Below are 22,452 nucleotides of genomic sequence, written 5' to 3'. Positions count from 1 at the left end.
TCTATAGTGTCTATGTGCATTTCTAAAGACATTTTCTATTTAACAGATATGTAAATGTCTAGTTAGGACTATTGGTATCTTTTAAACTTTGAGCGTATCGTGGTATAAAGATAGACTCACAGTATCTTCGACGCAAGTCGCAAACTACTCAATTTGAAGGGGATAGGGTTTGCTACGAGTACTTTATAAGGTAATATGCGATATAATGTGCTAAAATTGCTTGTAAACAGACATAAGAATCCGCGGGGCAAATTGTGAATTAAGACTTTATATTTGTGCACTTATTGTACTAATGACAACAAAATTTATGCTGGTTTAAAACGATTAGGCAATTAAAAACTAATTTTTAACTATTTTGTGGTAATTAGTACCATAAGTGCACAAACATAAAGTCTTAATTCGCAATTTGCCCCGCGGATTCCTATGTCTGCTAATAAATAACCACAGTACGCCCAGTGTCACTTAGATGTTCAATCATAAGTAAAATTCCCTCTAAGATGGTAGTATATCTATAGTGCGTAGTCTAATAAAACATGGTCTTCTCTTCCCAGAGTGACACAAGCCTACGTCACAATAACATTGCCACTTTATATAGCGCTATTGTATATTATTATACATGGTGTGTCTGACCATGGGGCTTTAAATCCAGGGCTTGATTTTAATCGCTAAACTGAGCTACTTTTACTATGGGACCAACCCTAAAATCGGAGATTTGTTTTGGCTTTTCCATAGAAAACGTCGACATCTGATCAGCAAAAATGTATGAAAAAGTAAAAAAAAAAATCGGGATTTCGGGGTTGGTGCCATAATAAAAGTAGCTCAGTTTAACGAGTAGAATCGAGCCCTGGATTTAAAGCCCCATGGTCAGACACAACCTGTATAGCGCTATCGCATGATGACGTAGGTAGTGATCCAAAAAACTCGAGCCCTGTTAGCTCTTTTTTTAGGGCTCGCCTCATTTCACGACGCCTACAAGGCTAAAAGCCTATTTTACTAATGAAATAAAAAATGCTTCGAGCCTTTTAGGCGTCAAGAGATGACGCGAGCCCTAAAAAAGGCTCACAGGGCTCGAGTCTTTTGGATCACTAGACGTAGGCTTGTGTCAGTCACGTGGTCGGAAGAGAGTACCGGGCGGAGTATATTATTATACCATGTGTATAGTGTAAGTTTGCTTACCACCAGGGCCGTGAGTCACGGCGATGGAGCTGGGCGGAGGCTGGATCTTGGGCTCCGACTTGCGGTTGACGAAGTATTGCGAGAGCAACTTGTTGCGGAGTTGGTTGCCCTGCGAGATGACACGTATAGAACGACATGTTATACAAAGTGTAAAAAGATAATGGCCATGTTTGCGATGCCAGGGGATAGTAGAGTTAGACCAAGAAAAGTCTGTCATTGAAGTTTGACGTTTAAAATAACACTTGCACTGCGTGTGCTATCAAAATAGTTGCAGACTTTGCTTGGTTTAACTGTATGAATTGAGTAAATAAACGCTAAATGTAAGATTCTCCGGTTTGTTGTCGGTACCTTTTCCCCGTATTCCGGATCGACAGCCATCATCTCCCGTAACGTCCGCAGCACTTTGACACACAGCTTCTCTTCCTTCTCTTCTAGAAGCTTCTCCGTGTGACGGATTAGTCTGGAAATAATATTTTTAAAATGATTGTGCGAAAAAGATTGTTTTCATTTATTACCTTGAAAATAAACTATTCCCTGCAGTTGTAAAACACAGGGCCATAAGCGTATGCTTGTGTAGTAAATATTCAATTTCGTATTCTCTTCAGCGGCCTCGCCCGAACTCGTGAACAGCAGATGTGGTTTGTACAAGATGTCGACAAGCAACGACAGTTCTGCTTGTAACAGTGGTCGCAGTTGTTCTTCTAGCAGTGCTACTATTACGAGTACATGTACAGTTTACCTGAATATAAAGATGCCTCTCGTGTTTTCTTCAGCGGCCTCGCCCAGACTAGTAAATAGTAGATGTGGTTTGTACAAGATGTCGACAAGCAACGACAGTTCTGCTTGTAACAGTGGTCCCATTTGCTCTAGCAGTGCTACTATTACGAGTACATGTACAGTTTACCTGGATATAAAGATGCCTCTCGTATTCTCTTCAGCGGCCTCGCCCGGACTCGTGAACAGAAGATGTGGTTTGTACAAGATGTCGACAAGCAACGACAGTTCTGCTTGTAGCAGTGGTCGCAGTTGTTCTTCTAGCAGTGCTACTATTTCTTGAAGACCTTCCATTACTGATCTGTCGTTTTGCAGGTTCGACTGTAAGAAAAATAGTATTCAGTTATATTGTAAATAGGAGCGTCTTTAAAAAAGTTGGTGATGAACGTTAATATTAAACTGTTATCTAACACAACGTGTTTTTGCAGTAAAAAGCATCTCTTACTTATCGAGCAAGATCATTATCCATTGGATTGAAATAAATTTCCGTCTAGGTAAAATTAAAGGTTTCAGGCATCTGTACGGTTACCATCAGTTTGTCACTGACATAAACGCCGTCGAGAACGTAATTTACTTTCTACCGGGTGTGGCCTGTAACACGAGCAAATAATTAAAACATAGATTGTACTCCTCAAACGGTGACACTTTTGTTCAACAACTTTTAAAAATTATGAAGTATTTAGACTCCCTATTTTTCATATAAAATAAATATTATCTTCAATGGACGCCATCGCCACGCCATATCATTGTGATTGACGTTGCTTGTCACGCCTTAAACATAACAAAATTCGCAATACATTGAGTCTTAGAATAAACTTTGAAGTGTATTAAAAATCAATCCACAAGTTATTTTTAAAAGTCGCTGAACAAATGTTGGTCAGTATGAGGAGTACAGCCTACAGTTTAATTTTTTGCTCATGTTAGAGGCCACACCCGGTATACATCCCGTTTGCGCTAATATGCGAGTGCGAGCGAGATGTATAGAAAGTAAATTACGTTCTCGACGGCGTTTATGTCAGTGACAAACTGATGGTAACCGTACTGTGCAAGCTATCGAGTTCTACACAGTGACAGTTGCACATGTGCTGCGTAATCGTTGTATAATGAATATTTCAGTTCAGTTTGCAGGTGTCATAAAAAAACATCATTAAAAGTATGCCATTATAAGAACTGGGGGAGGATATTTATAGCGTTAATGAAAAGTGTAAATAAAAAAAATAGTATTGTTTTTGAAAAAATAGTAAATTAATTGTAACCTGAGAAGCCATTTTCTCCAGTTTGGAGGTCTTGGAGGCGAGCAGCCACTTGCTGGTTTGTCGGGAGAACTGCGCCACTTTCTCGAACACCGCCTGGATCTTGCCTTCCAGCTCGAGGGGTATCGCTATGCTGCGGGATTTCGCTGAAAACGAAATAAGGTTTTGTAAATATCCATTTGGTCTTAAGAGCGCTCTTACAAGAAAACTCGAAATAATGCAAAATTGATGATACTAGTCGACGAAATTCAGGACTTTGTGCTCATTATTAGAAACAATGAGTACTTGTTCCAGTAAAAGCGTCTTCTTATCTTTTTAAATATCGTTGTAAATATTAGAAAAAGGACTTATTAAATTAGTAATGAATTTTTTTCTGATGGTCGTTTCCGAAAAACCCCGTGAAGCACTGAACGGCAAGCTCTTATTTGGAAATGTTGAGAAGTTTACTCTGCTAAACCTGGCTATTTTGTATTACTAATACCCTGTACTTTAGGCATATCAAACGATATTTTTCCTACATACCTTTGAGAAAGAGAAAATCAAAGTAAATGAACTCAATTTTCTCTCCGAAACAAGTGTCAATTTCTACGAAAATCTACTTAATATCGAAGTCATTTTCATACTCAAGCAATCTGCAACGTTTGCTTATTCTGTTGGTATACATTAGTGTTTATGAAATTCTACTATAATTTTATGGCATTTTTTTGAAAACTACTCTACGAGGGCGGGATGATAAGTTTCCGAAACGGCACAGAAATAAGACAATATATATAAATGTTATATTTTATTTTTCAACGTAGGTCCCTTCTGAGTCCACGCACTTGGCCCAACGTTTCTCCAAGGCTATTATCCCATTTCTAAAAAACGATTCTTCGAGTCCCTCAAAATACCTATTAACAGCTTCTATGACTTCAGAGTTCGACGAAAATTTTTGTCCGCCTAGCCACTTTTTGAGATTTGGGAACAAATGGAAGTCGCAAGGGGCCAAATCTGGTGAATACGGGGGATGAGGTAACAATTCGTAGTGCAAATCTTCGATTTTAGCCATTGCAATTTTAGCCGTGTGAACAGGGGCGTTATCCTGATGGAGTAAAATTTTTTTCTTATTTAAATGAGGCCTTTTCTCTTTGATTGCGTTATCGAGGTTTTGTAGCAGATCAGCATAATATTGGGCGTTAATGGTTCTTCCCTTTTGAAGGTAATCCACGAAAACCAGTCCTTTGGAATCCCAAAATACGGTTGCCATTACTTTACCGGCTGACAAAACCACTTTTGCTTTCTTAGGGGCAGGTTCACCCCGATTTGTCCACTGCCTAGACTGTTCTTTTGTCTCAGGCGTGTAGTGGTGGATCCACGTCTCGTCAACCGTTATGTAGCGACGTAAAAACTCGTTAGGATTATGCCTGTACTTCTTCAAACACTCCGTCGAAACATCCTTGCGGGTTAGTTTTTGCTCGTCTGTTAAGAGACGCGGCACCCAACGAGCACAGAGCTTGTTCATTTCCAAGTGTTGGTGCAAAATGTTAAAAACACGTTCTTTTGAAATGTTTACCATCTCTGCTATTTCCACCAACTTCACACGGCGATCATCCAATACAATTTTTTTTACTTTGTTGATAATTTCCGGAGTCGTTACCTCATTGGGCCGTCCGCTGCGGGGAGCATCTGTACAGCTCTGCCGACCACGTCTGAAGTCGACAACCCAAGTGTGAACTGTGCTTAAAGAAGGCGAAGAAGATCCTAAAACGCGATCCAGTTTGGTTTTAATTTGTGTTGCAGTTTTGCCTTTCAAAACATAAAACTTAATTACCGCACGCACTTCCGATTTTTCCATTTTCACGAAAATGAATACAGTTTTTCTTTAGGTCGCTTTAATATATTATTATTTATATTATAAAAACTTGATATTGCTTCCGCATTAACGTAAAAGCCAAGAGGTTAGAATGACATTATTACTTTTTTAATTATATTTTTTTTAATCTTTCATTTCGGAGACTTACCAGCCAGCCCTCGTATATTACCGATGACGCGCGCTCGCCAGCTCAGTGCCGCGGCAGAGCTTGTACAGGTAGGACGTGTGTCGGTCGGCTCCGCACATTTTCAACGGCGACGACGAGGTTTTTTATCATTGTGTGCGGCGGGCGCCGTGTAAAACGCTATACTGTGTGCGTGTAAACCGCAACGAGAGACTTTGATCCTAGCACTGTTTTTATAGTATTATAATTTATAATGGTACAGTTTAATAAACTACCGGACAGGATTAAAAATATTTGAAACGACCTGACATTCTATATGTATTTATTTGACTCAAGATAGTACTCAGGGTCTGATGATGGAGCCGGAAGGTGGTCACCGGTACCAATCAACCATGCAACTAAACCACTTTGTGTTTAGGCTCGTTTTATTCATCTCAACAAGATCTTTGACACAAGATAGTACTCAGGGTCTGATGATGGAGCCGGAAGGTGGTCACCGGTACCAATCAACCATGCAACTAAACCACTTTGTGTTTGGGCACGTTTGATTCGGCTCAACAAGATCTTTGACTTAAGATAGTACTCAGGGTCTGATGATGGAGCCGGAAGGTGGTCACCAGTACCAGTCAACCATGCAACTAAACCACTTCGTGTTTAGGCTCGTTTTATTCGTCTCAACAAGATCTTTGACACAAGATAGTACTCAGGGTCTGATGATGGAGCTGGAAGGTGGTCACCGGTACCAATCAACCATGCAACTAAACCACTTCGTGTTTAGGCTCGTTTTATTCGTCTCAACAAGATCTTTGACACAAGATAGTACTCAGGGTCTGATGATGGAGCTGGACTGTGGCCACGGGTACCAGTCTACCATGTAACTGAACCACTTCGTGTTTGGGCTCGTTTGATTCGTCGCAACAAGATCTTTGACACAAGATACTACTCAGGGTCTGATGATGGAGCTCGAAGGTGGCGACGGGTACCAGTCTATCACATAACTGAACCACTTCGTGTTTGGGCTTCGTGTTTGGGCTTCGTGTTTGGTTTATCACCTAGTGTCAAAGATCTTGTTGAGACGAATCAAACGAGCCTAAACACGAAGTGGTTTAGTTGCATGGTTGATTGGTACCGGTTACCACCTTCCAGCTCCATCATCAGACTCTGAGTATCACCTAGTGTCAAAGATCTTGTTGAGACTAATCAAACGAGCCTAAACATGAAGTGGTTTAGTTGCATGGTTGATTGGTACCGGTGACCACCTTCCGGCTCCATCATCAGACTCTGAGTATCACCTAGTGTCAAAGATCTTGTTGAGACTAGTCAAAAGAGCCTAAACATGAAGTGGTTTAGTTGCATGGTTGATTGGTACCGGTAACGAACTCCCAGCTCCATCATCAGACTCTGAGTATCACCTAGTGTCAAAGATCTTGTTGAGATGAATAAAACGAGCCTAAACACGATGTGGTTTAGTTGTATGGTTGATTGGTAATGGTGACCACCTTCCAGCTCCATCATCAGACCCTGAGTATCACCTAGTGTCAAAGATCTTGTTGAGACTAGTCAAACGAGCCTAAACATGAAGTGGTTTAGTTGCATGGTTGATTGGTACCGGTGACCACCTTCCGGCTCCATCATCAGACTCTGAGTATCACCTAGTGTCAAAGATCTTGTTGAGACTAGTCAAACGAGCCTAAACATGAAGTGGTTTAGTAGCATGGTTGATTGGTACCGGTAACCAACTTCCAGCTCCATCATCAGACTCTGAGTATCACCTAGTGTCAAAGATCTTGTTGAGATGAATAAAACGAGCCTAAACACGATGTGGTTTAGTTGTATGGTTGATTGGTAATGGTGACCACCTTCCAGCTCTATCATCAGACCCTGAGTACTGTCTTGTGTCAAAGATCTTGTTGAGACGAATCAAACGAGCCCAAACACGAAATTATTTAGTTACATGAGAGACTGGTACTCGCGGCCTCCTTCCAGCTCCATCATCAGACCTTGTGTATCTTCAGTGTCAAAGATCTTGTTGAGACGAATCAAACGAGCCCAAACACGAAGTGGTTTAGTTACATGATAGACTGGTACCCGTGGCCACCTTCCAGCTCCATCATCAGACCCTGTGTATCTTCAGTTTCTTGTAACTTGTTTCTTGTAAATAAGCGAGTACCTATAATTTCTTTCGAGTAATATATTTTCAAATGGGAGGAGGGGGGGGGGGGGGGTCTAACATCGGATGATGGTAGCATGACGTAGGAGGAAACAGAGTCATCCGAAGCATGATTTTTGGATGATTTGAGGGATGGGGGGGTCAAAAATAGATGACGTAATTTATGAACAGCCCCTATGTACATTTGCACTGCATTTAGTATTTTCGTACTTACCAAATAACAGTTTTAGGACTTTATAAGTTAAGTACAGTTAGTGTTGTTATGGTTGATATCAATATGCTTCGCGAAGGATCAAGAATGTTTAATCCATCATTGTAGTGCGAGTGTGGTAGAAGGGATCGGAATACTGAGCTCGCACGGCCTGCCGCAGCGCTTAAAATACCTAAACTCGCTCAACCCCGAAATGTAATAGCACTCTTAAAGACCAAGGAGAGCGTACATGAATCAAATAAAGGAAAATATCAAAGTCGTGTCGTATCAGGCTGTCAAAGAGAAGGCAGAGGACCGCCAAACATGGAAATTGCACCGACAAGAGTCATACTCTTAAATATATGATGATGAAAATATCCCTTTGATACTTTTGATATTGTTTGAACAACGAAACCCTCAAAGATATGATCGCTTATGCGCAGCTGGCACGAAAACTCGCATAGTAAACTAAATTAGTAAAAAAATACATGATACTATCGTTACCTATGTTGTTTCTTCTGGTACACATAGCAACACTCTTAACTGTTCATCGGTGGACCTTATGCCTTTTGTAATAATGTCCACCGATGGACAGTTAACAGTGTTGGCGATAGTACCTCCGGTCTTCATCATTAGACCGTCAATCTGGTCTAATGATGAACCAACGTTACAACGCCAACATTACATTTCCGAAATTATGTTGAATTCTAGCCCCCTTATTCATAAACGTTTTCTCAAAAATGGACGGCAAACTCGACTTTGCCGTCTAAAAAATAGGTCGCGAAGCGCGTAGTTTATGGTCAGTCAAAAATTAAAAAGTTAAAAACATTGCAGTCTCGATTTTGGGACTGCAATGTTGCTTACAAATTCCATTACTTGTCGAGTTCCAAACTTTTTAAAATTTGAAATAGCCATATCAAATGAAGGCACAGGCCCATTAAACAGCCAAATAGATGATTAGTACTGCGACTATTTAGCTGTCTCAAATAGGTGGGCGTATTTTCGGCAGAAAAATACACTTCTATTTTTTTATTAAAAAAATAAAAAGGCGGCAAGGGCTTGTTTCTGTGAAAATGTATACGTAAGAACGTTGCTTTTGTAAAATATTTCTATGATATTTATATTTATTGCACCATTTTTGAGAAAAGCACTATATATGACTCGGCTGGAAGGCTACTTGCTGGCTTCGGATTCAATTAAACGGACTCCCAAGGTCGTCCGTTTAAAACGAATCCTCAGCCTGCAAGTAGCTACTTCCGAGCCTCGACAATAATGTACTATTACTAAAGTTGACAAGCCGATAATAATCGTTTGTCCCTTTCCATCATACCAATACGTCGGAAAGGGACAAACTACGACTTGACTACTGTACGCTGTCTGGTGTGAGTCAGGGCAGTACCCTGGGGCCCACTCTTTTTCTCCTTATGATAAATGACTTGCCGGACACAATCAGTGCTGCTAAATGTCTTCTTTTCGCTGATGACCTGAAGCTGTTCCTAGGCATTCGTAGTATTAGCGACAGCGCAGAGTTGCAAGCTGATATTGATGCTGCTGCCAGGTGGAGTGAGAGGAATCGACTTCCCTTTAACGTAAAAAAGTGTAAGGCGATCACTTTCTCGCGCAAACGTTCTGCTCTTCAAACTGGGTACAGCTTAGCGGGTTCCTCCTTGGAGAAAGTTAGCGAAATTCGAGACCTGGGTTTAATATTAGATAGTAAATTTGACTTCCATTCGCATATCAATAGTATTTGCAAGCAGGTCAGTAAAACCTTAGGATTTGTTATGAGAATATCCAAGCAATTTCACGTTGGAGTGGCTAAGGTTCTCTATAACGCATACGTGCGCAGTAAGTTGGAATATGGTGCGGTTGTCTGGGATCCATATGAGGACAAGTATTCCCTAATGCTTGAAAAAATACAACGAAAATTTGCACGTTGGTTGTATAAAAAAGCCTATGGATATTACCCTTACCTCTACCCTTCCATCTTTGTCTCGGGGATGGTTGGGCTAGACACGCTCGCATTGAGGCGGAAGTTGTTGCTTCTGGTGCACTATCTCTCAATCATTCACCACCAAGTTGATAGCCCAGAGGTGTTAGAGAACATAGGGTTGTTGGTTCCTAGGAGGATACCGCGGGATGTGGACGGGGCGGTCGCGCCGCGTCGCCGGCCGTGTGTGTTGCTGCGGCCGTCCGCTCGCACATGTTACGCGAGGCACGCACCTACCACGCGTGCTTTATCATTTCTACATATAATGCTCACTCAACACGTTGACGCTGACATGTTCGCCGATCGTTTAGCAAACTTGTGCAAAACTGCTAGACAATTTTTAAATTTTCATACTGCATGACATTGCTGGTAACATGTATTGTAATCTATTTTGACATTTAATTTACTTTATTTTTATTGTTTTACCCTATTTCTGATTTTAATTTCTTGTTTTCTTAGAGTGTACGTAAAATTATAATTTTAATTTGTATGACATTTTTATGTGCATGTTTTTATATTTTTGTATGTTTTTAATTGTTACTATTTTGACAATGTATCTGTTTTTCTAGCGTGTAAGTGATTTGGTCTATAACTGTAAGCTTACATTGTGTTCAATAAATAAAATAAAAAACGATTATTATCGGATTGTCAACTTTAGTAAACGTTTATGAATAAGGGGGTAGGTGAATCAGACAACGGGCTGGTTCATATCTTCCATGGTCTCCAGAGTCAGTATTTAAACAATATATAAAGACGTACCGACTTCGCTAAGGGTCCGGATGCACTTCTCCACATTAAGCTTTTGCGGGGGAGTCAGCCAGGGGCACTGGTAGATGCGGAATGTGGTCTGTAGAAGCTTCACGAAGATGGACTGCCGCGTCTGCGTACATGAATAAATATAAATAATTGTGGGACAATCTTACACTGTTACCTAGCTCCACAGGAAGCTCAAGAGAATAGAATAGAATAGATTTATTCGTAAGCACAAACAATCGGAACAGTACATAGTATAAAAAAAAACACAAAATAAGATTAAAGTGCCACGAAATGGCCCCATCTCAACATGTTGCTGGTGGCTTCCAGCGCTGATCTCCCGATGAGACCATCAAGTGAGAAGAATCACGGAAGGTAACAGACAAGAAGAAAAAAGACAGATATAACATACAGTAAACAGTTAGTTAAATAAGAAAAAAGTTACACAGCAAGAAGATACAACATAACGACTATTTACAATTAAGATTTAAAATTAATACGTAAAACAAGCATCGTGCTCGCAATCGCTGTATCGATCCGGTCCGACCATATCTTGGCTGAGCATTACAGCTGTAGTAGCAATAAGGCTTGGAATGCTGTCTTTTATTTAGTCTGTGCTTGTTTATCCTAGTCCACTTAAGTGCTATTTTCTGAACAGAATTAGATCCAATGAGTCACGCTAAATACGCTGCACACTGCACTATATGACTCCAGCTCGCTGGCAAACCTTGAGTTCAGATTCTTTACCTCCTGTCTCTGATATTGTAATAAAATGCTCACATACTTACACAAATGAACAGCGATCCGTTGGAATGCGTGAACAAACCAGGAATTAATTAGATAATAATACAAAAATTTAACACCATTTCGAGTGGCGAACAGGAACGAATCACTGGATTGAGCTACATAAACCCATAGTCCTCTCCACGAGCGACACTATTATCCGCGGATCGTGAGGGAGGCGATTGAAATTAAAAAACACCTTAAAAATTTCAATCGAGAGGACGGGTACAAATTATCGTCTACTTGGGGGCCAGTGATTCAAATGTTGAAACCAGACCAGACCAGTGTACGGATACTGTGAGTGTTGCGTGTCGTGCCGTGGACAATAAACATTAAACATTAGCGGGTAGCTGCAATTTCTTTGTCTACCCCGAACATTTTTATAAACTAATTTCGAGAACAAGTAGATACATAATGGTCACCGATGAAGCTAGCAAAAATTCCTATAACAATTATGTAAAACACTGATTTAAACTTTCACGATTATTAAACATTATCAAACTGCACAACGGAACGCGTCGAGCGAGTTTGCGTCGGAGGTAAATCTTAAAACTTAAATACGCGATTAAGTCCCGTTGTGCAGTTTGATAACAATTATGTAATTGATTAAAACGCTCAGTAGATATATTAGGGCTACTGGAGCCTTACCATGATGTCCTTATTGCGATCCAGGATGCGAAGGGTAAAGAGGAGATGCAATCCCTAAATAATTTCAGACCTATTTCGCTAATACCTATATTTTCCAAAATTTGTGAAGGGCTATTAAGTGAAAGACTCATGTCATTTTTTAGAAGAAACGAGCTATTAAATAAGCAGCAATACGCGTACCAACATGGCCGCTCGACGATAGACGCAGCCAGAGACGTCGTGCAGAGGGTGATGAAACACCTGGAGGGGCGTAGGCAGGTCGCAGCTATATTCTGCGACCTGTCACGCGCCTTCGAGTTGGTGAGTCATTCTCTGTTGCTAGCCAAACTTGACCACTACGGCGTTACAGGTGGCTTTTACGACACGATTGTGTCATTCCTCTCCAACAGGCAGCAGCTGACATCCGTATGCGGTGCCAGGTCGGATCTGCTGGATCTGGGTGAGCGTTCCGTACCACAGGGTTCGAGTATGGGTAATAACCTGTTCTTGATACTCATGAACGATTTCACAACCGCAAGTGACCAGGCCGAGTTTGTATTATTCGCGGATGATGGGTGCGTAATCGTAGCCGCCGACACCCATGCGCAGCTCGTGGCAAAAACCAATATGGTCATGGATCAAGTTGCGTCATGGTTCACGGCCAATGGAATGACATTAAATGTCGAAAAAACCAACATCATCCGATTTGGGCTCCGTGGCAGGCAGGATCACAATCTAAACATTGTCTGTAATGGGCAGCCGGTTCCACAGGTGGATGAGGTGAAATATCTCGGTCTAATAATAGATTCCGGTCTCACATGGAGTTCTCACATTGATACACTGTGCAGCCGGCTCTCATCTGCATGTTTCGCACTAAGTAGATTGCGTCCTAGCCTTAACACCGACAATGTGAAAAAAGCCTACTACGGCTACTTTCATTCACTTCTTGCTTATGGCGTCGACCTCTGGGGTAATGCTGCAGAACGAGAAAGACCGTTCAGGTTACAAAGACGAGCGATGCGAGTCGTGGCGGGAGTTCCGTGGGACAGCGACGTAAGAAACTTGTTCCAGGAGTACAAGATACTAACGCTACCAAGTCTGTATATCCTGGAAATCGCTAAATATGTACGAACGCATTTAGACCAATTCGCAACATACGGTGACGCTCATAATCGCAATACAAGGCAGCGACATAAATTGCGACCACCCCCGACTAGACTGGCAAAATCTAAAAAGCTGCTACACTCAATTGGTCCAAAGGTGTATAACGCAACACCGGATGACATTAAAAATGCAAATAGTGGTAAGTCGTTCGAAAGTAAACTAAAGGCAAAGTTAATTACGGATGCACTATATTCAGTAAAAGACTTCTTTCAGCCATCTGGAACCACCTGATTACTTGCCAAAGCCTAACACTAATATAAGGTATAATGATGATATACCACCAAAGAATTAAATGTAAGTTGTTAATGTTAAGATTGTTATTTATTTATTTTCTTTATTTATTTTTCGTCTTAAGTTAGGTATTTTTATAATATGAATATAAAAGTAAAATATAAAAACACTTACAAAACAATAAAAAATACATTTTTTTTTTAATTAGCCTATTAGTGTGTCCCACTGCTGGGCAAAGGCCTCCCCTCTTTCCCGCCACTTGTCTCTGTCTAATGCACATTCCCTCCACCCCACACAGAATGTATCTAGGTTGTCCCGCCATCTCCGTTTGGGTCTTCCTCTGCCCCGAGATCCATCCTGTGGGATCCAGTCCGTGGATACTTTAGCCCAGCGTTCTGGGTGCATTCGGCAGATGTGCCCTGCCCAGTCCCATTTCAGCTTTGCGGCCTTCATACCCACATCCACAATGCCAGTTTTGGAACGCAGTTCGGTGTTTCTAATACGGTCGGTTCTACGAACACCCAGTATGCTGCGTTCCATTGCTCTCTGGCAAACCTTGAGTCTGGACTTTTCAGTTTCAGTTTGAGACCATGTTTGGGCGCCGTAGGTAAGGATAGGCAGGATACACATGTCGAGGAGTTTGCGCTTTAAAGAGAGTGGAAGGTTGCCCTTCATTAGCGTCTTCATGGACCAGAAGCTCTTCCAGGCGTTTGCGATACGGCGATCAATTTCTTTGAACTGCCTGTTGTCGAAGGACACTAACTGGCCCAAGTAGATATACTCGTCGACATACTGCATATCCCGCCCATCTACCATTACACTACGTTTCGTGCGGTTGGTCATCAACTGTGTCTTGGATCTATTCATGGAAAGTCCGACTTCAAGGCTTGCCATGCAAAGTTCTTGGAGCATTTGTTCGAGTTGGGATGCGGTGTGGGAGAACAGTACAATGTCGTCGGCAAAGCGTAGGTTGGTTAACCTTTTGCCGCCGACGTCGATTCCCATTGTTTCCCAGGAGGCCGCCAGCTTTCGGAATATCTCCTCTAGAGCACACGTGAAAAGCTTTGGAGAAAGCGGATCTCCCTGTTTCACACCTTTTTCAATTGGAAATTTGGGGCCGGGAGCGTGAAGTTTGATGCATGCGGTACTGTGATGGTATATGGTGCCAACGAGTTCGATGTAGGCATTATTAATATTTTGATTCTTCATTGCGGAAATTACAGCAGAGTGCCTGACACTGTCAAACGCTTTGCTGTAATCCACGAATGCTAGGTAGATTGGTTTTTTGAACTCGTTAGCCTTTTCTATGATTTGGTTGATGGTGTGAAGGTGGTCGGTAGTAGAGAAGCCAGGTCGGAACCCTGCTTGTTCAGGGGGTTGTTTTTTATCCAGCAGTGGGGCAATTCGATTCTCTATTACTTTTATGAATAATTTGTATAAGTGAGAAATTAAACTAATCGGTCTATATATATATAAAAAAAATACATATAAACACATTATAAAAAACCTAACCTAGGGTGCCGCCAGCAGCGGGGCAGGGCCCAAGCTGCCGGTGGTCAGGGCTGCAGAGTTAGGAACCGACGTACTATACGCGCCGTGTCCAAAATTACCGCCTTCTGCATCTGACCCTTGATCCAACCACCCAGCGAGAGTCTCTCTAGGTGTTGGTCGAGACTCTTCGCTATGAGACCGTTCGCTGACACGACTATCGGAACAATGATCGTCGAGTCAACATCCCATATGGCGGTAATCTCATGAGCTAAGTCTAGGTACTTGCTGGACTTGTCCTTCTCGGCCTTCACGAGATTCTCATCATGGGGGATGGTGACGTCGACGAGCACGGCCCGGCGCTGGCGGCGCTGCGATCGATCTATCAGCACGATGTCAGGCTTATTGGCTACAATAGTCCTGTCAGTGATGATAGATCGATCCCAATTAGATTAGACTTAATAAAAAAAATATGTACTAATAATTGACTTAAAGCGATATTTAAAATTAATAATTTTTAAATTAAATGGATACTAATAATAATTAATAAATGGATTTAAGTTAAAATAATTTGACCTAAAATAGTAATAATGATGTCCTGTAAATGTTTTAATGTATGAAATAATAATGTGTGCTGTAACAGATATAATGTGTTGACATGTAAAATATACAAATTTTACCTTCCAATAAAATTGGTATTATGTTTCCTTCCACATCGAAGATCTTCATTGAGAGAGTAACGCGATCGTTGACCGATCGATGCCGCTAGCGTCTATGCAGTCGCTCCGCTCCACGCCGTGACGTAGTTCCGCTTCCCGTCCCTGCCAAGCATTGCTCGCTTCCCGCTAATCACCGCCGCCATGTCATTGTTGAGGAGAAGTACCGTCGGCATAAAAGTAGCCTACTAGCCTGCCAGGAAGGCATTACTCAGATCTTCGATGTGGAAGGAAACATAATACCAATTTTATTGGAAGGTAAAATTTGTATATTATGTGTTCCGTACTCCACATCGAAGATCTTCATTGAGACCTGTTTATTATCTCCTGGTGGCGAGTTAGCGGGCGCGCAAGCGTTAGGGCTACACCTACTGTCATAGAACTCAGAGAAAGAATAAATATACATATATATACACCATAATGCAACCCATGAAATCAGTGACTCGTTATAATATGAATTACAGGAAATTGAGAATTGAAATTGTAATCTCAGGTTCGAATCTGACGTTAAACTGGTTTAAGATAATTCTCATTCGAAATCGCATCCGATCCGCAGAATCTCGGCGAGTCATGTTCCCAATTAACATAAGCGAAAATATCGCTAAGTGAATAGCTTTCCAGCCAATTTAGTTATTAAGTACATCCTGGATCGAAAGCAATCGTAGGCGAGGCCGGCTTGGATGAGACTGTGGCTGAAAGAAATAAGCGAAGTGTCCCCTAACATTTTGTGTAATTCTCGCAAGGTGACGTACCCAGACTACCTACTTATACTGGGTCTATACTTTATTCCGGAGCTTCTAAGAGTCCAGTCGGTAAGACACGTTATCTGGTTTAGAGCCGAATTTCGGACACAAAATAATAGCGTTAAAGTTATCTATGTAATTGCCCGGGCTACAGTGTAGTATAGTAAGGTCATTGACCCTGCGGCCTGATGCTAACAGCAAAAGTGCGGCAGCTCTTCTATCGTACTTCTTCTAACGTACCTAACGTTGTAGGGCTATTTAAATTAGGGCAAGTAGATTTCTCGCGTCCCAAGCTGGTGGTTTGGGAGGCGCTGGTCTCGCTATTAGTGGCGTTGGAAGAAGGCATAGTGTCCGATAGTAGTTCATATACAGCACTTGTGAGAGGCTTATGAACGAGTATCGTTCTGAATGCTAACATGGACAATAGAAATAGACGTCTGAGATAGCTCGCTACTTCAATGGATAGAGGTACCTGGCAGTTGATCTTATTTTTGATGCACCATAAAGACCATTTTTACATTGTGGCCGTACATGCAGCCTAGACAAGGGGCCGATCTAGGGGCTCCCGTTACTGGTTTTCTATACAAACACAGTACCGGAATCGGGAATATCCGGTTCTTCCATATTAGTGAGACAGTGACAGTAGAGTTTCGTTCGCTACGTAGCGTTAGACCTTGGCATGTTGTATGCATGCGCCAGTCACGCCAGTAGCGGACGTCACTCCTGATCCCGCCAGCTCGGTGTTGGAGCGTCCTATCTGACAGGAGCTACGCCTCATTCTTAAGGTCGTTGACTCGTAAGGGAGGGCGGTCTGACGTTGTGTTCACTAGGACCGCCAGTAAATTGCAAGCTTACCACAGCTGCTTTAAGACTCTCCTTATCACGCCGTCACAGTAGACAGACTAGGCTGGGAGGTGGAGACATCCATGCCAAGTCGTATCACAGGCAGCTGCCAAACGTCGTGGTAGCAGTTCGATGAGTCTGTTAAGAAATACCGTGGCACAGAGGGCTCTCGAAAGCGGAGGCCGGCCAACAAGGCGCCTGTCAGGCGAAGATAGTCTCGGCGGCTTCTGGGCGCAGCTGCCACTCGGGCGCGCAGTGACTTCTTGAAAAACCGTCGCCCTCGGGGGTTGTACCGACCTGGCAAGTAGCAAGCAACCAGCGCGACTTGTAGACGATCTGCTGGCATCAGCAGTTTTTGCGACAGCCGTAGTAACGGAAGGGATGTAGTGTCGCCGTCGTTTTATGTATACTGTACCGGTGCGGTTGTATGTTTACACTTCTGCCGTCAGCGCTGCAGATGCGGCCCGTTAACGGTTACTCTTCGCTGAAAGGGCCTTACCTCGTACATTGTCTACCAATATTGGAGATTGTAACGGACTGCTTGCATAAGATGAGGAAGAAAGTGGTGCGAGGCTTTCGGCAGCTCCGTGTTGCTGGGGACTGCGAAGGCTTCACCTTCCTCCATGAACTAAAGTTTGCGAATTTGAGACTGAACAGAAGGCATTGAGTCTCATTTCTGCGAGAAACTCTGCAGCAAGGCAGGCCTGTATGTCGCGAAAAAGAAAACTTTCAATCGGGGTGTTGTGCCGCGTGTCCCACGTGATGTCTAGGAGCGTGATGGTCTAATTCGCTTTATCCGAAGAGACACCCTATATCGAGTTAGTATAGGGCATCGAGTTAGTAGCATGCTTTTAAGGAAATCGAACTGATGAAATCAAGACTAAAATCGATTTTGGCGCTTTGCGTAACAAAACTGTTTCGATAAGTCGAATACAGACAGATGGAAACTGCTGGAGTCCTCCTGGCCCCTTTCTCTTAGCACCGGAAACTCAAGCTTGTTCAGGCGCAGCGGGTTTATTTGTCCCATTTTGTTTATTATGGGCTTTTCGCACGAGTTCGTCTTTGTAAGACGGAACTTAAGCTGGAGAGCGCGAGCAAGCAGAGATAATTATGTGAAGTCTGCAGACCTTTTCGATGCCTTTCACCTCGGTTTCGAGCGGTCGCACAGGGCCTTGTCGCTAGCTGTTCTCCGGTTGGACCACTCCATGGCCTCGAGAAGTCGTAGGAACTTCGAAGCGACACAGCGAAGTCGATCAGCACCTTTATGAAGCCCGGGAACACGACGTATTTTCCTCCGAGTATCGACATATCTTACCGCTTTCAACTCCGGGCAGTCGAGCCGCTCTCTCGCTCGGGCTCTTTACGACCTTGTCTGCCGTGGGCGGAGGATTCTTTAACCGAAACCAAGAGCTTAGCGGTCTGTTCGTGCTGTCGCACCATAGCTATAGGCGCCTGCGTACCTCAATGGAACCATGTGGACAGGACAAAACTGATACTGTGGCGCCCAGCGAGCAAGGGACGACATCGTCGTAGTTGCAGCATCGGTGGACAGCATCGGCGTGATTGTGGCAACCACCGCCGCTCGGGAGGCGCCGGTGCGTGAAGCTAGGGGCGCCATCGTGGCGGCCGGCTCGGGGGGGCACCGGTGCCTGAGGCCGGGCGGCTCATGGCGGCCGCCACTGGTTCGGGAGGCGCTGGTGCGTGAGGCGAGGACCCATCGTGGCGGCCCGCTCTAGAGGCACTGTCGCGTGAGGCGGGCGGCTCCATCGTGGCGGCCGCCGCCACCGGCTCGGGAGGCGCCGGTGCGTGAGGCGAGAGGCGCCATCGTGGCGGCCAGCTCGGGGGGCACCGGTGCATGAGGCGGTCGCCGTCTGGCTCGGGAGGCACTGGTGTGAGGCGAGAGGCGCCATCGTGGCGGCCAGCTCGAGAGGCGCCAGTGCGCAGGTGGTGGTGCCATCGTGGCGGGCGGCATCATCGTGGCGGGCAGCGCCATTGTGGCAGCCGCCGCCGCCGCGTCGATGCGTGATGCGAGAGGCGCCATCGTGGCGGCCAGCTCGGGGGGCACTGGTGCGTCCTGAGGCGGGCGGTGCCATCGTGGCGGGCAGCGTCGTCGGGCAGGCTGCGTCATCGAGCGGGCGGCGCCATCATGGCGGCCACCGTCGCCAGGCTCAGGTGGTGACATCTCTCGGAGTCCCGCGGACTGGAGGCGTCCGCACCGCGACTGCAGCAACAGGAGCGGGCGTGTGACGTCTCTCCGAGTCCTGCGGACTGGAGGCGTCCACCGTGGCCCGCAGCGTCGCGGTGTCTCGGAGTCACCTTGGACGACAGCAGAAGAAAGACGTGGCGCCGGTGCGGCGCGCGCGGGCGGGGGCGGCGGCCGGGGCCCGGGCGGGCGCCGGGCCCGCGCCCCGGGCGCGCCGCAACTAACAACACGAGGTACTCCCAGGCTACTGCCTGAGAACCGTCCTTTAGTGTCGAAGTAACTTCTGAACGCCAATAAAATTAGAATATCTTAAACTGGCTCACCGGATGGTTCGAGACAATCCAAACCTCCTTATCAGCGAAGCGCGGCACCCGACAGCGGCGCGCGCAGGCCGTCCGCCGCCGCGCCGCCGCCGCCGCCGCAGGCACGATGACCGCGCGTTCCCTCTCCGATGCGAAGCGAGAACCCACGCGTGCAGAGCACATTGGATTAGCAGTCCAACGCCTTAACCACTCGGCCACCTCGTCCACTTGTTAACAAAAACCACTGCCGCACTTCCTACTTCGATCTCGAAAATGCGAGTTAACGGTAACGATTTTAGCAGCATGGAATGTGAAAATTAATTTAGCAAGAAAAAAGTGGGTAGAATCGAAAAGCACCGTTCGATGACTTCGATCGCGAGACCGCCAAAAGACTAATAGTGGCGATCTCTGCCATATCTCACTATTTAATCGACCGAGCTTTGGATCGGAAATGTTAAAGCACCATGCTGCAAAAATATACGCAAAAAATATTTGCGGATGCAGTAACAGGAGCGGACGTTCAAGACGGTCGACGAAACAATGACATGGCGGCGGTGATTAGCGGGAAGCGAGCAATGCTTGGCAGGGACGGGAAGCGGAACTACGTCACGGCGTGGAGCGGAGCGACTGCATAGACGCTAGCGGCATCGATCGGTCAACGATCGCGTTACTCTCTCAATGAAGATCTTCGATGTGGAGTACGGAACGCATAATACTTACATTTTATCAATAAAAGTTTGATTGATTGATTGATTCATTGATTGATTCTGTTTAGTACCTGAACTGAATTGCTAAAGTACGGAGCTATACAAGTCGCATAACTCCGTCCCTTAGCAATTCAGGTTAGGTCATAAACATCCATCATTTTTTAATTTGTGTGGATTATGTATTTTGAATTTTATTGTGTACGTATTGTATATTTGGACATGTGTTTTTTTGACATTAAAGATATTGAATTGAATTGAAAACAGAATCGCAATAAGGACATCATGCTAAGGCCCCTATGCTCCCACTGTTATTGGGTACATATATCCATAGACTAGGAATCCTCTAGACCGAGTTTAGAGCAATTATTTCATGCAACCGATGATGCCAAAAATGCGGGGGTGCGCGGGAAGAGGTGAGCGAAGTCCCGTGCCGCGATTGGTCCGTTCAAAGACACGGACGTCACACAAAGACACTTTCGACTCGAACATGGAGTAAAATTACCGTATGCGTGGCAGAGGGGGTAGCGCGACTATGCTCAGTCTGGAGGACGTTTTGTCTGTGCATATATCCCACACTAGTACCTGCACGGTCGCTGAAGGGCGAGTTGAAGAACGTGCATATTGTCTGAACTAGCACGTCGGTCACGTAGTTCACCCAGGCCTTCTGTGCTCCGCATGTGGCAGCTGGGGGCTCCTCGGACGGCCTGGGACTGGATCTGTATCCAGTCCCAGGCCGTCCGATGTCTGTACATGTCACGGTTGTAGACACAGTACCTGCACGGTGGTGCTCTGGTCGCTGAAGGGCGAGTTGAAGAACGTGCATATTGTCTGAACTAGCACGTCGGTCACGTAGTTCACCCAGGCCTTCTGTGCTCCGCATGTGGCAGCTGGGGGCTCCTCGGACGGCCTGGGACTGGATACAGACATGTCACGGTTGTAGACACAGTACCTGCACGGTGGTGCTCTGGTCGCTGAAGGGCGAGTTGAAGAACGTGCATATTGTCTGGACTAGCACGTCGGTCACGTAGTTCACCCAGGCCTTCTGTGCTCTGCACGTGGCAGCTGGGGGCTTCTCGGACGTGCCTGGGACTGGATACAGACATGTCACGGTTGTAGACACAATACCTGCACGGTGGTGCTCTGGTCACTGAAGGGCGAGTTGAAGAACGTGCATATTGTCTGAACTAGCACGTCGGTCACGTAGTTCACCCAGGCCTTCTGTGCTCCGCATGTGGCAGCTGGGGGCTCCTCGGACGTGCCTGGGACTGGATAAAAATGTTATATTATAATAAACATTAAATAAATCATTCAAAAGTAAGTCACTTTCTAATGAAGCAAAACAACGGTCACCCAACTGTTCGTATCGTTAAAGAGTTCGCTAAATGTTTATGTATGGATAGTTTCATAGCATAGCGCCGGGGCGCGGCGGCTGACGTTGATCAGTCTGTCAAATGTGGTTGGTGCAACTGGCCCTTAGAGTCAGTTGCACCAACCACAATTAACAGACCGATTAACATCAAACAACACTAAAATATTACATTTCCCATGCAATAAAATTTAGCAAACGCTTTAATGATGACAGACAGTTTGATGCAACCGGCCCTGAGCCTGAGAGTCAGTTGCATCAACCAAAATTGACGGTCTGATCAACGTCAGTCAGCAGGGAACTATGTAATTTCCCATACAATAAAATTTAGCGAACGCTTTGACGGTGACAGACAGTTTTAGTGTAACTCATTACACATATTGTCGTGAATGTAGCGGGTATAAAACTTACCAGCGACTTGCAAATGCGCGTCTCCTTGTAGTATCGCCTGCATGTCTTGTAGGAACGAGCGCTCGAACAAGTCCCACATGTAGTTGCTGGAGTATATCTCCTTCATCTCCACTTCGGTGTCGATGTAGCAGTGGTTTAGGAAGCCTACGTACGCTTCTTTTACCTGGTCAAAAGAAAAGTTAAATTACAGAAATATAATTCAAAATATACTCATGGACAAACTTGGAACGCGAAAAAAACATATAATTACTGGATTACAGCACCTAAAGTAATTTCAAAATTAGTATGATAACTTTTTTTGCGATCCTCTAAATTTGTCCATGAGTGTATATAGATATTTAAAGTATTATAGTATAATCTCACTGTGAGCTCACACATCCCAATGTGGGTAATTAGACGAACTATTAACATTTATGACCCAGAAACAAAAATAGTAGTGCATACTACACAATTTAAGCCAAAACATCAGTCAAAGGCCGTAGATTTTCCTAAACGGAGCAATTTAAAAATAGTATCAGTTATGTGACTAAATGTTGTATAAAGTTTTGCTTTATTTTATATTATTTATGTGTTTTTAATTTAAATTGGT

General features: G+C 44.4%; 1 protein-coding gene across 1 annotated transcript in view; it reads right to left on the bottom strand.

Annotated features, from left to right (window-relative positions):
* The window catches only part of LOC134675597 (inositol 1,4,5-trisphosphate receptor), a 131,984-nt gene that overhangs the window by 32,240 nt on the left and 77,292 nt on the right, over nucleotides 1–22,452 (bottom strand). Inside the window, exons 33-39 of the mRNA XM_063533920.1 lie at nucleotides 21,864–22,026; nucleotides 21,212–21,351; nucleotides 10,286–10,406; nucleotides 3,207–3,349; nucleotides 2,081–2,271; nucleotides 1,525–1,636; nucleotides 1,177–1,285 (exon numbers count right to left, since the gene is read on the bottom strand). Of these exons, the coding sequence (XP_063389990.1) occupies nucleotides 1,177–1,285; nucleotides 1,525–1,636; nucleotides 2,081–2,271; nucleotides 3,207–3,349; nucleotides 10,286–10,406; nucleotides 21,212–21,351; nucleotides 21,864–22,026 (979 nt within the window). The remainder of the gene's footprint in view (nucleotides 1–1,176; nucleotides 1,286–1,524; nucleotides 1,637–2,080; nucleotides 2,272–3,206; nucleotides 3,350–10,285; nucleotides 10,407–21,211; nucleotides 21,352–21,863; nucleotides 22,027–22,452) is intronic.

This window comes from Cydia fagiglandana, chromosome 22 (assembly GCF_963556715.1).
Source record: "Cydia fagiglandana chromosome 22, ilCydFagi1.1, whole genome shotgun sequence".
NCBI lineage: Eukaryota > Metazoa > Arthropoda > Insecta > Lepidoptera > Tortricidae > Cydia > Cydia fagiglandana.
Note: the sequence above shows the minus strand (reverse complement) of the source record. Positions and strands in the feature narration are given on the sequence as shown.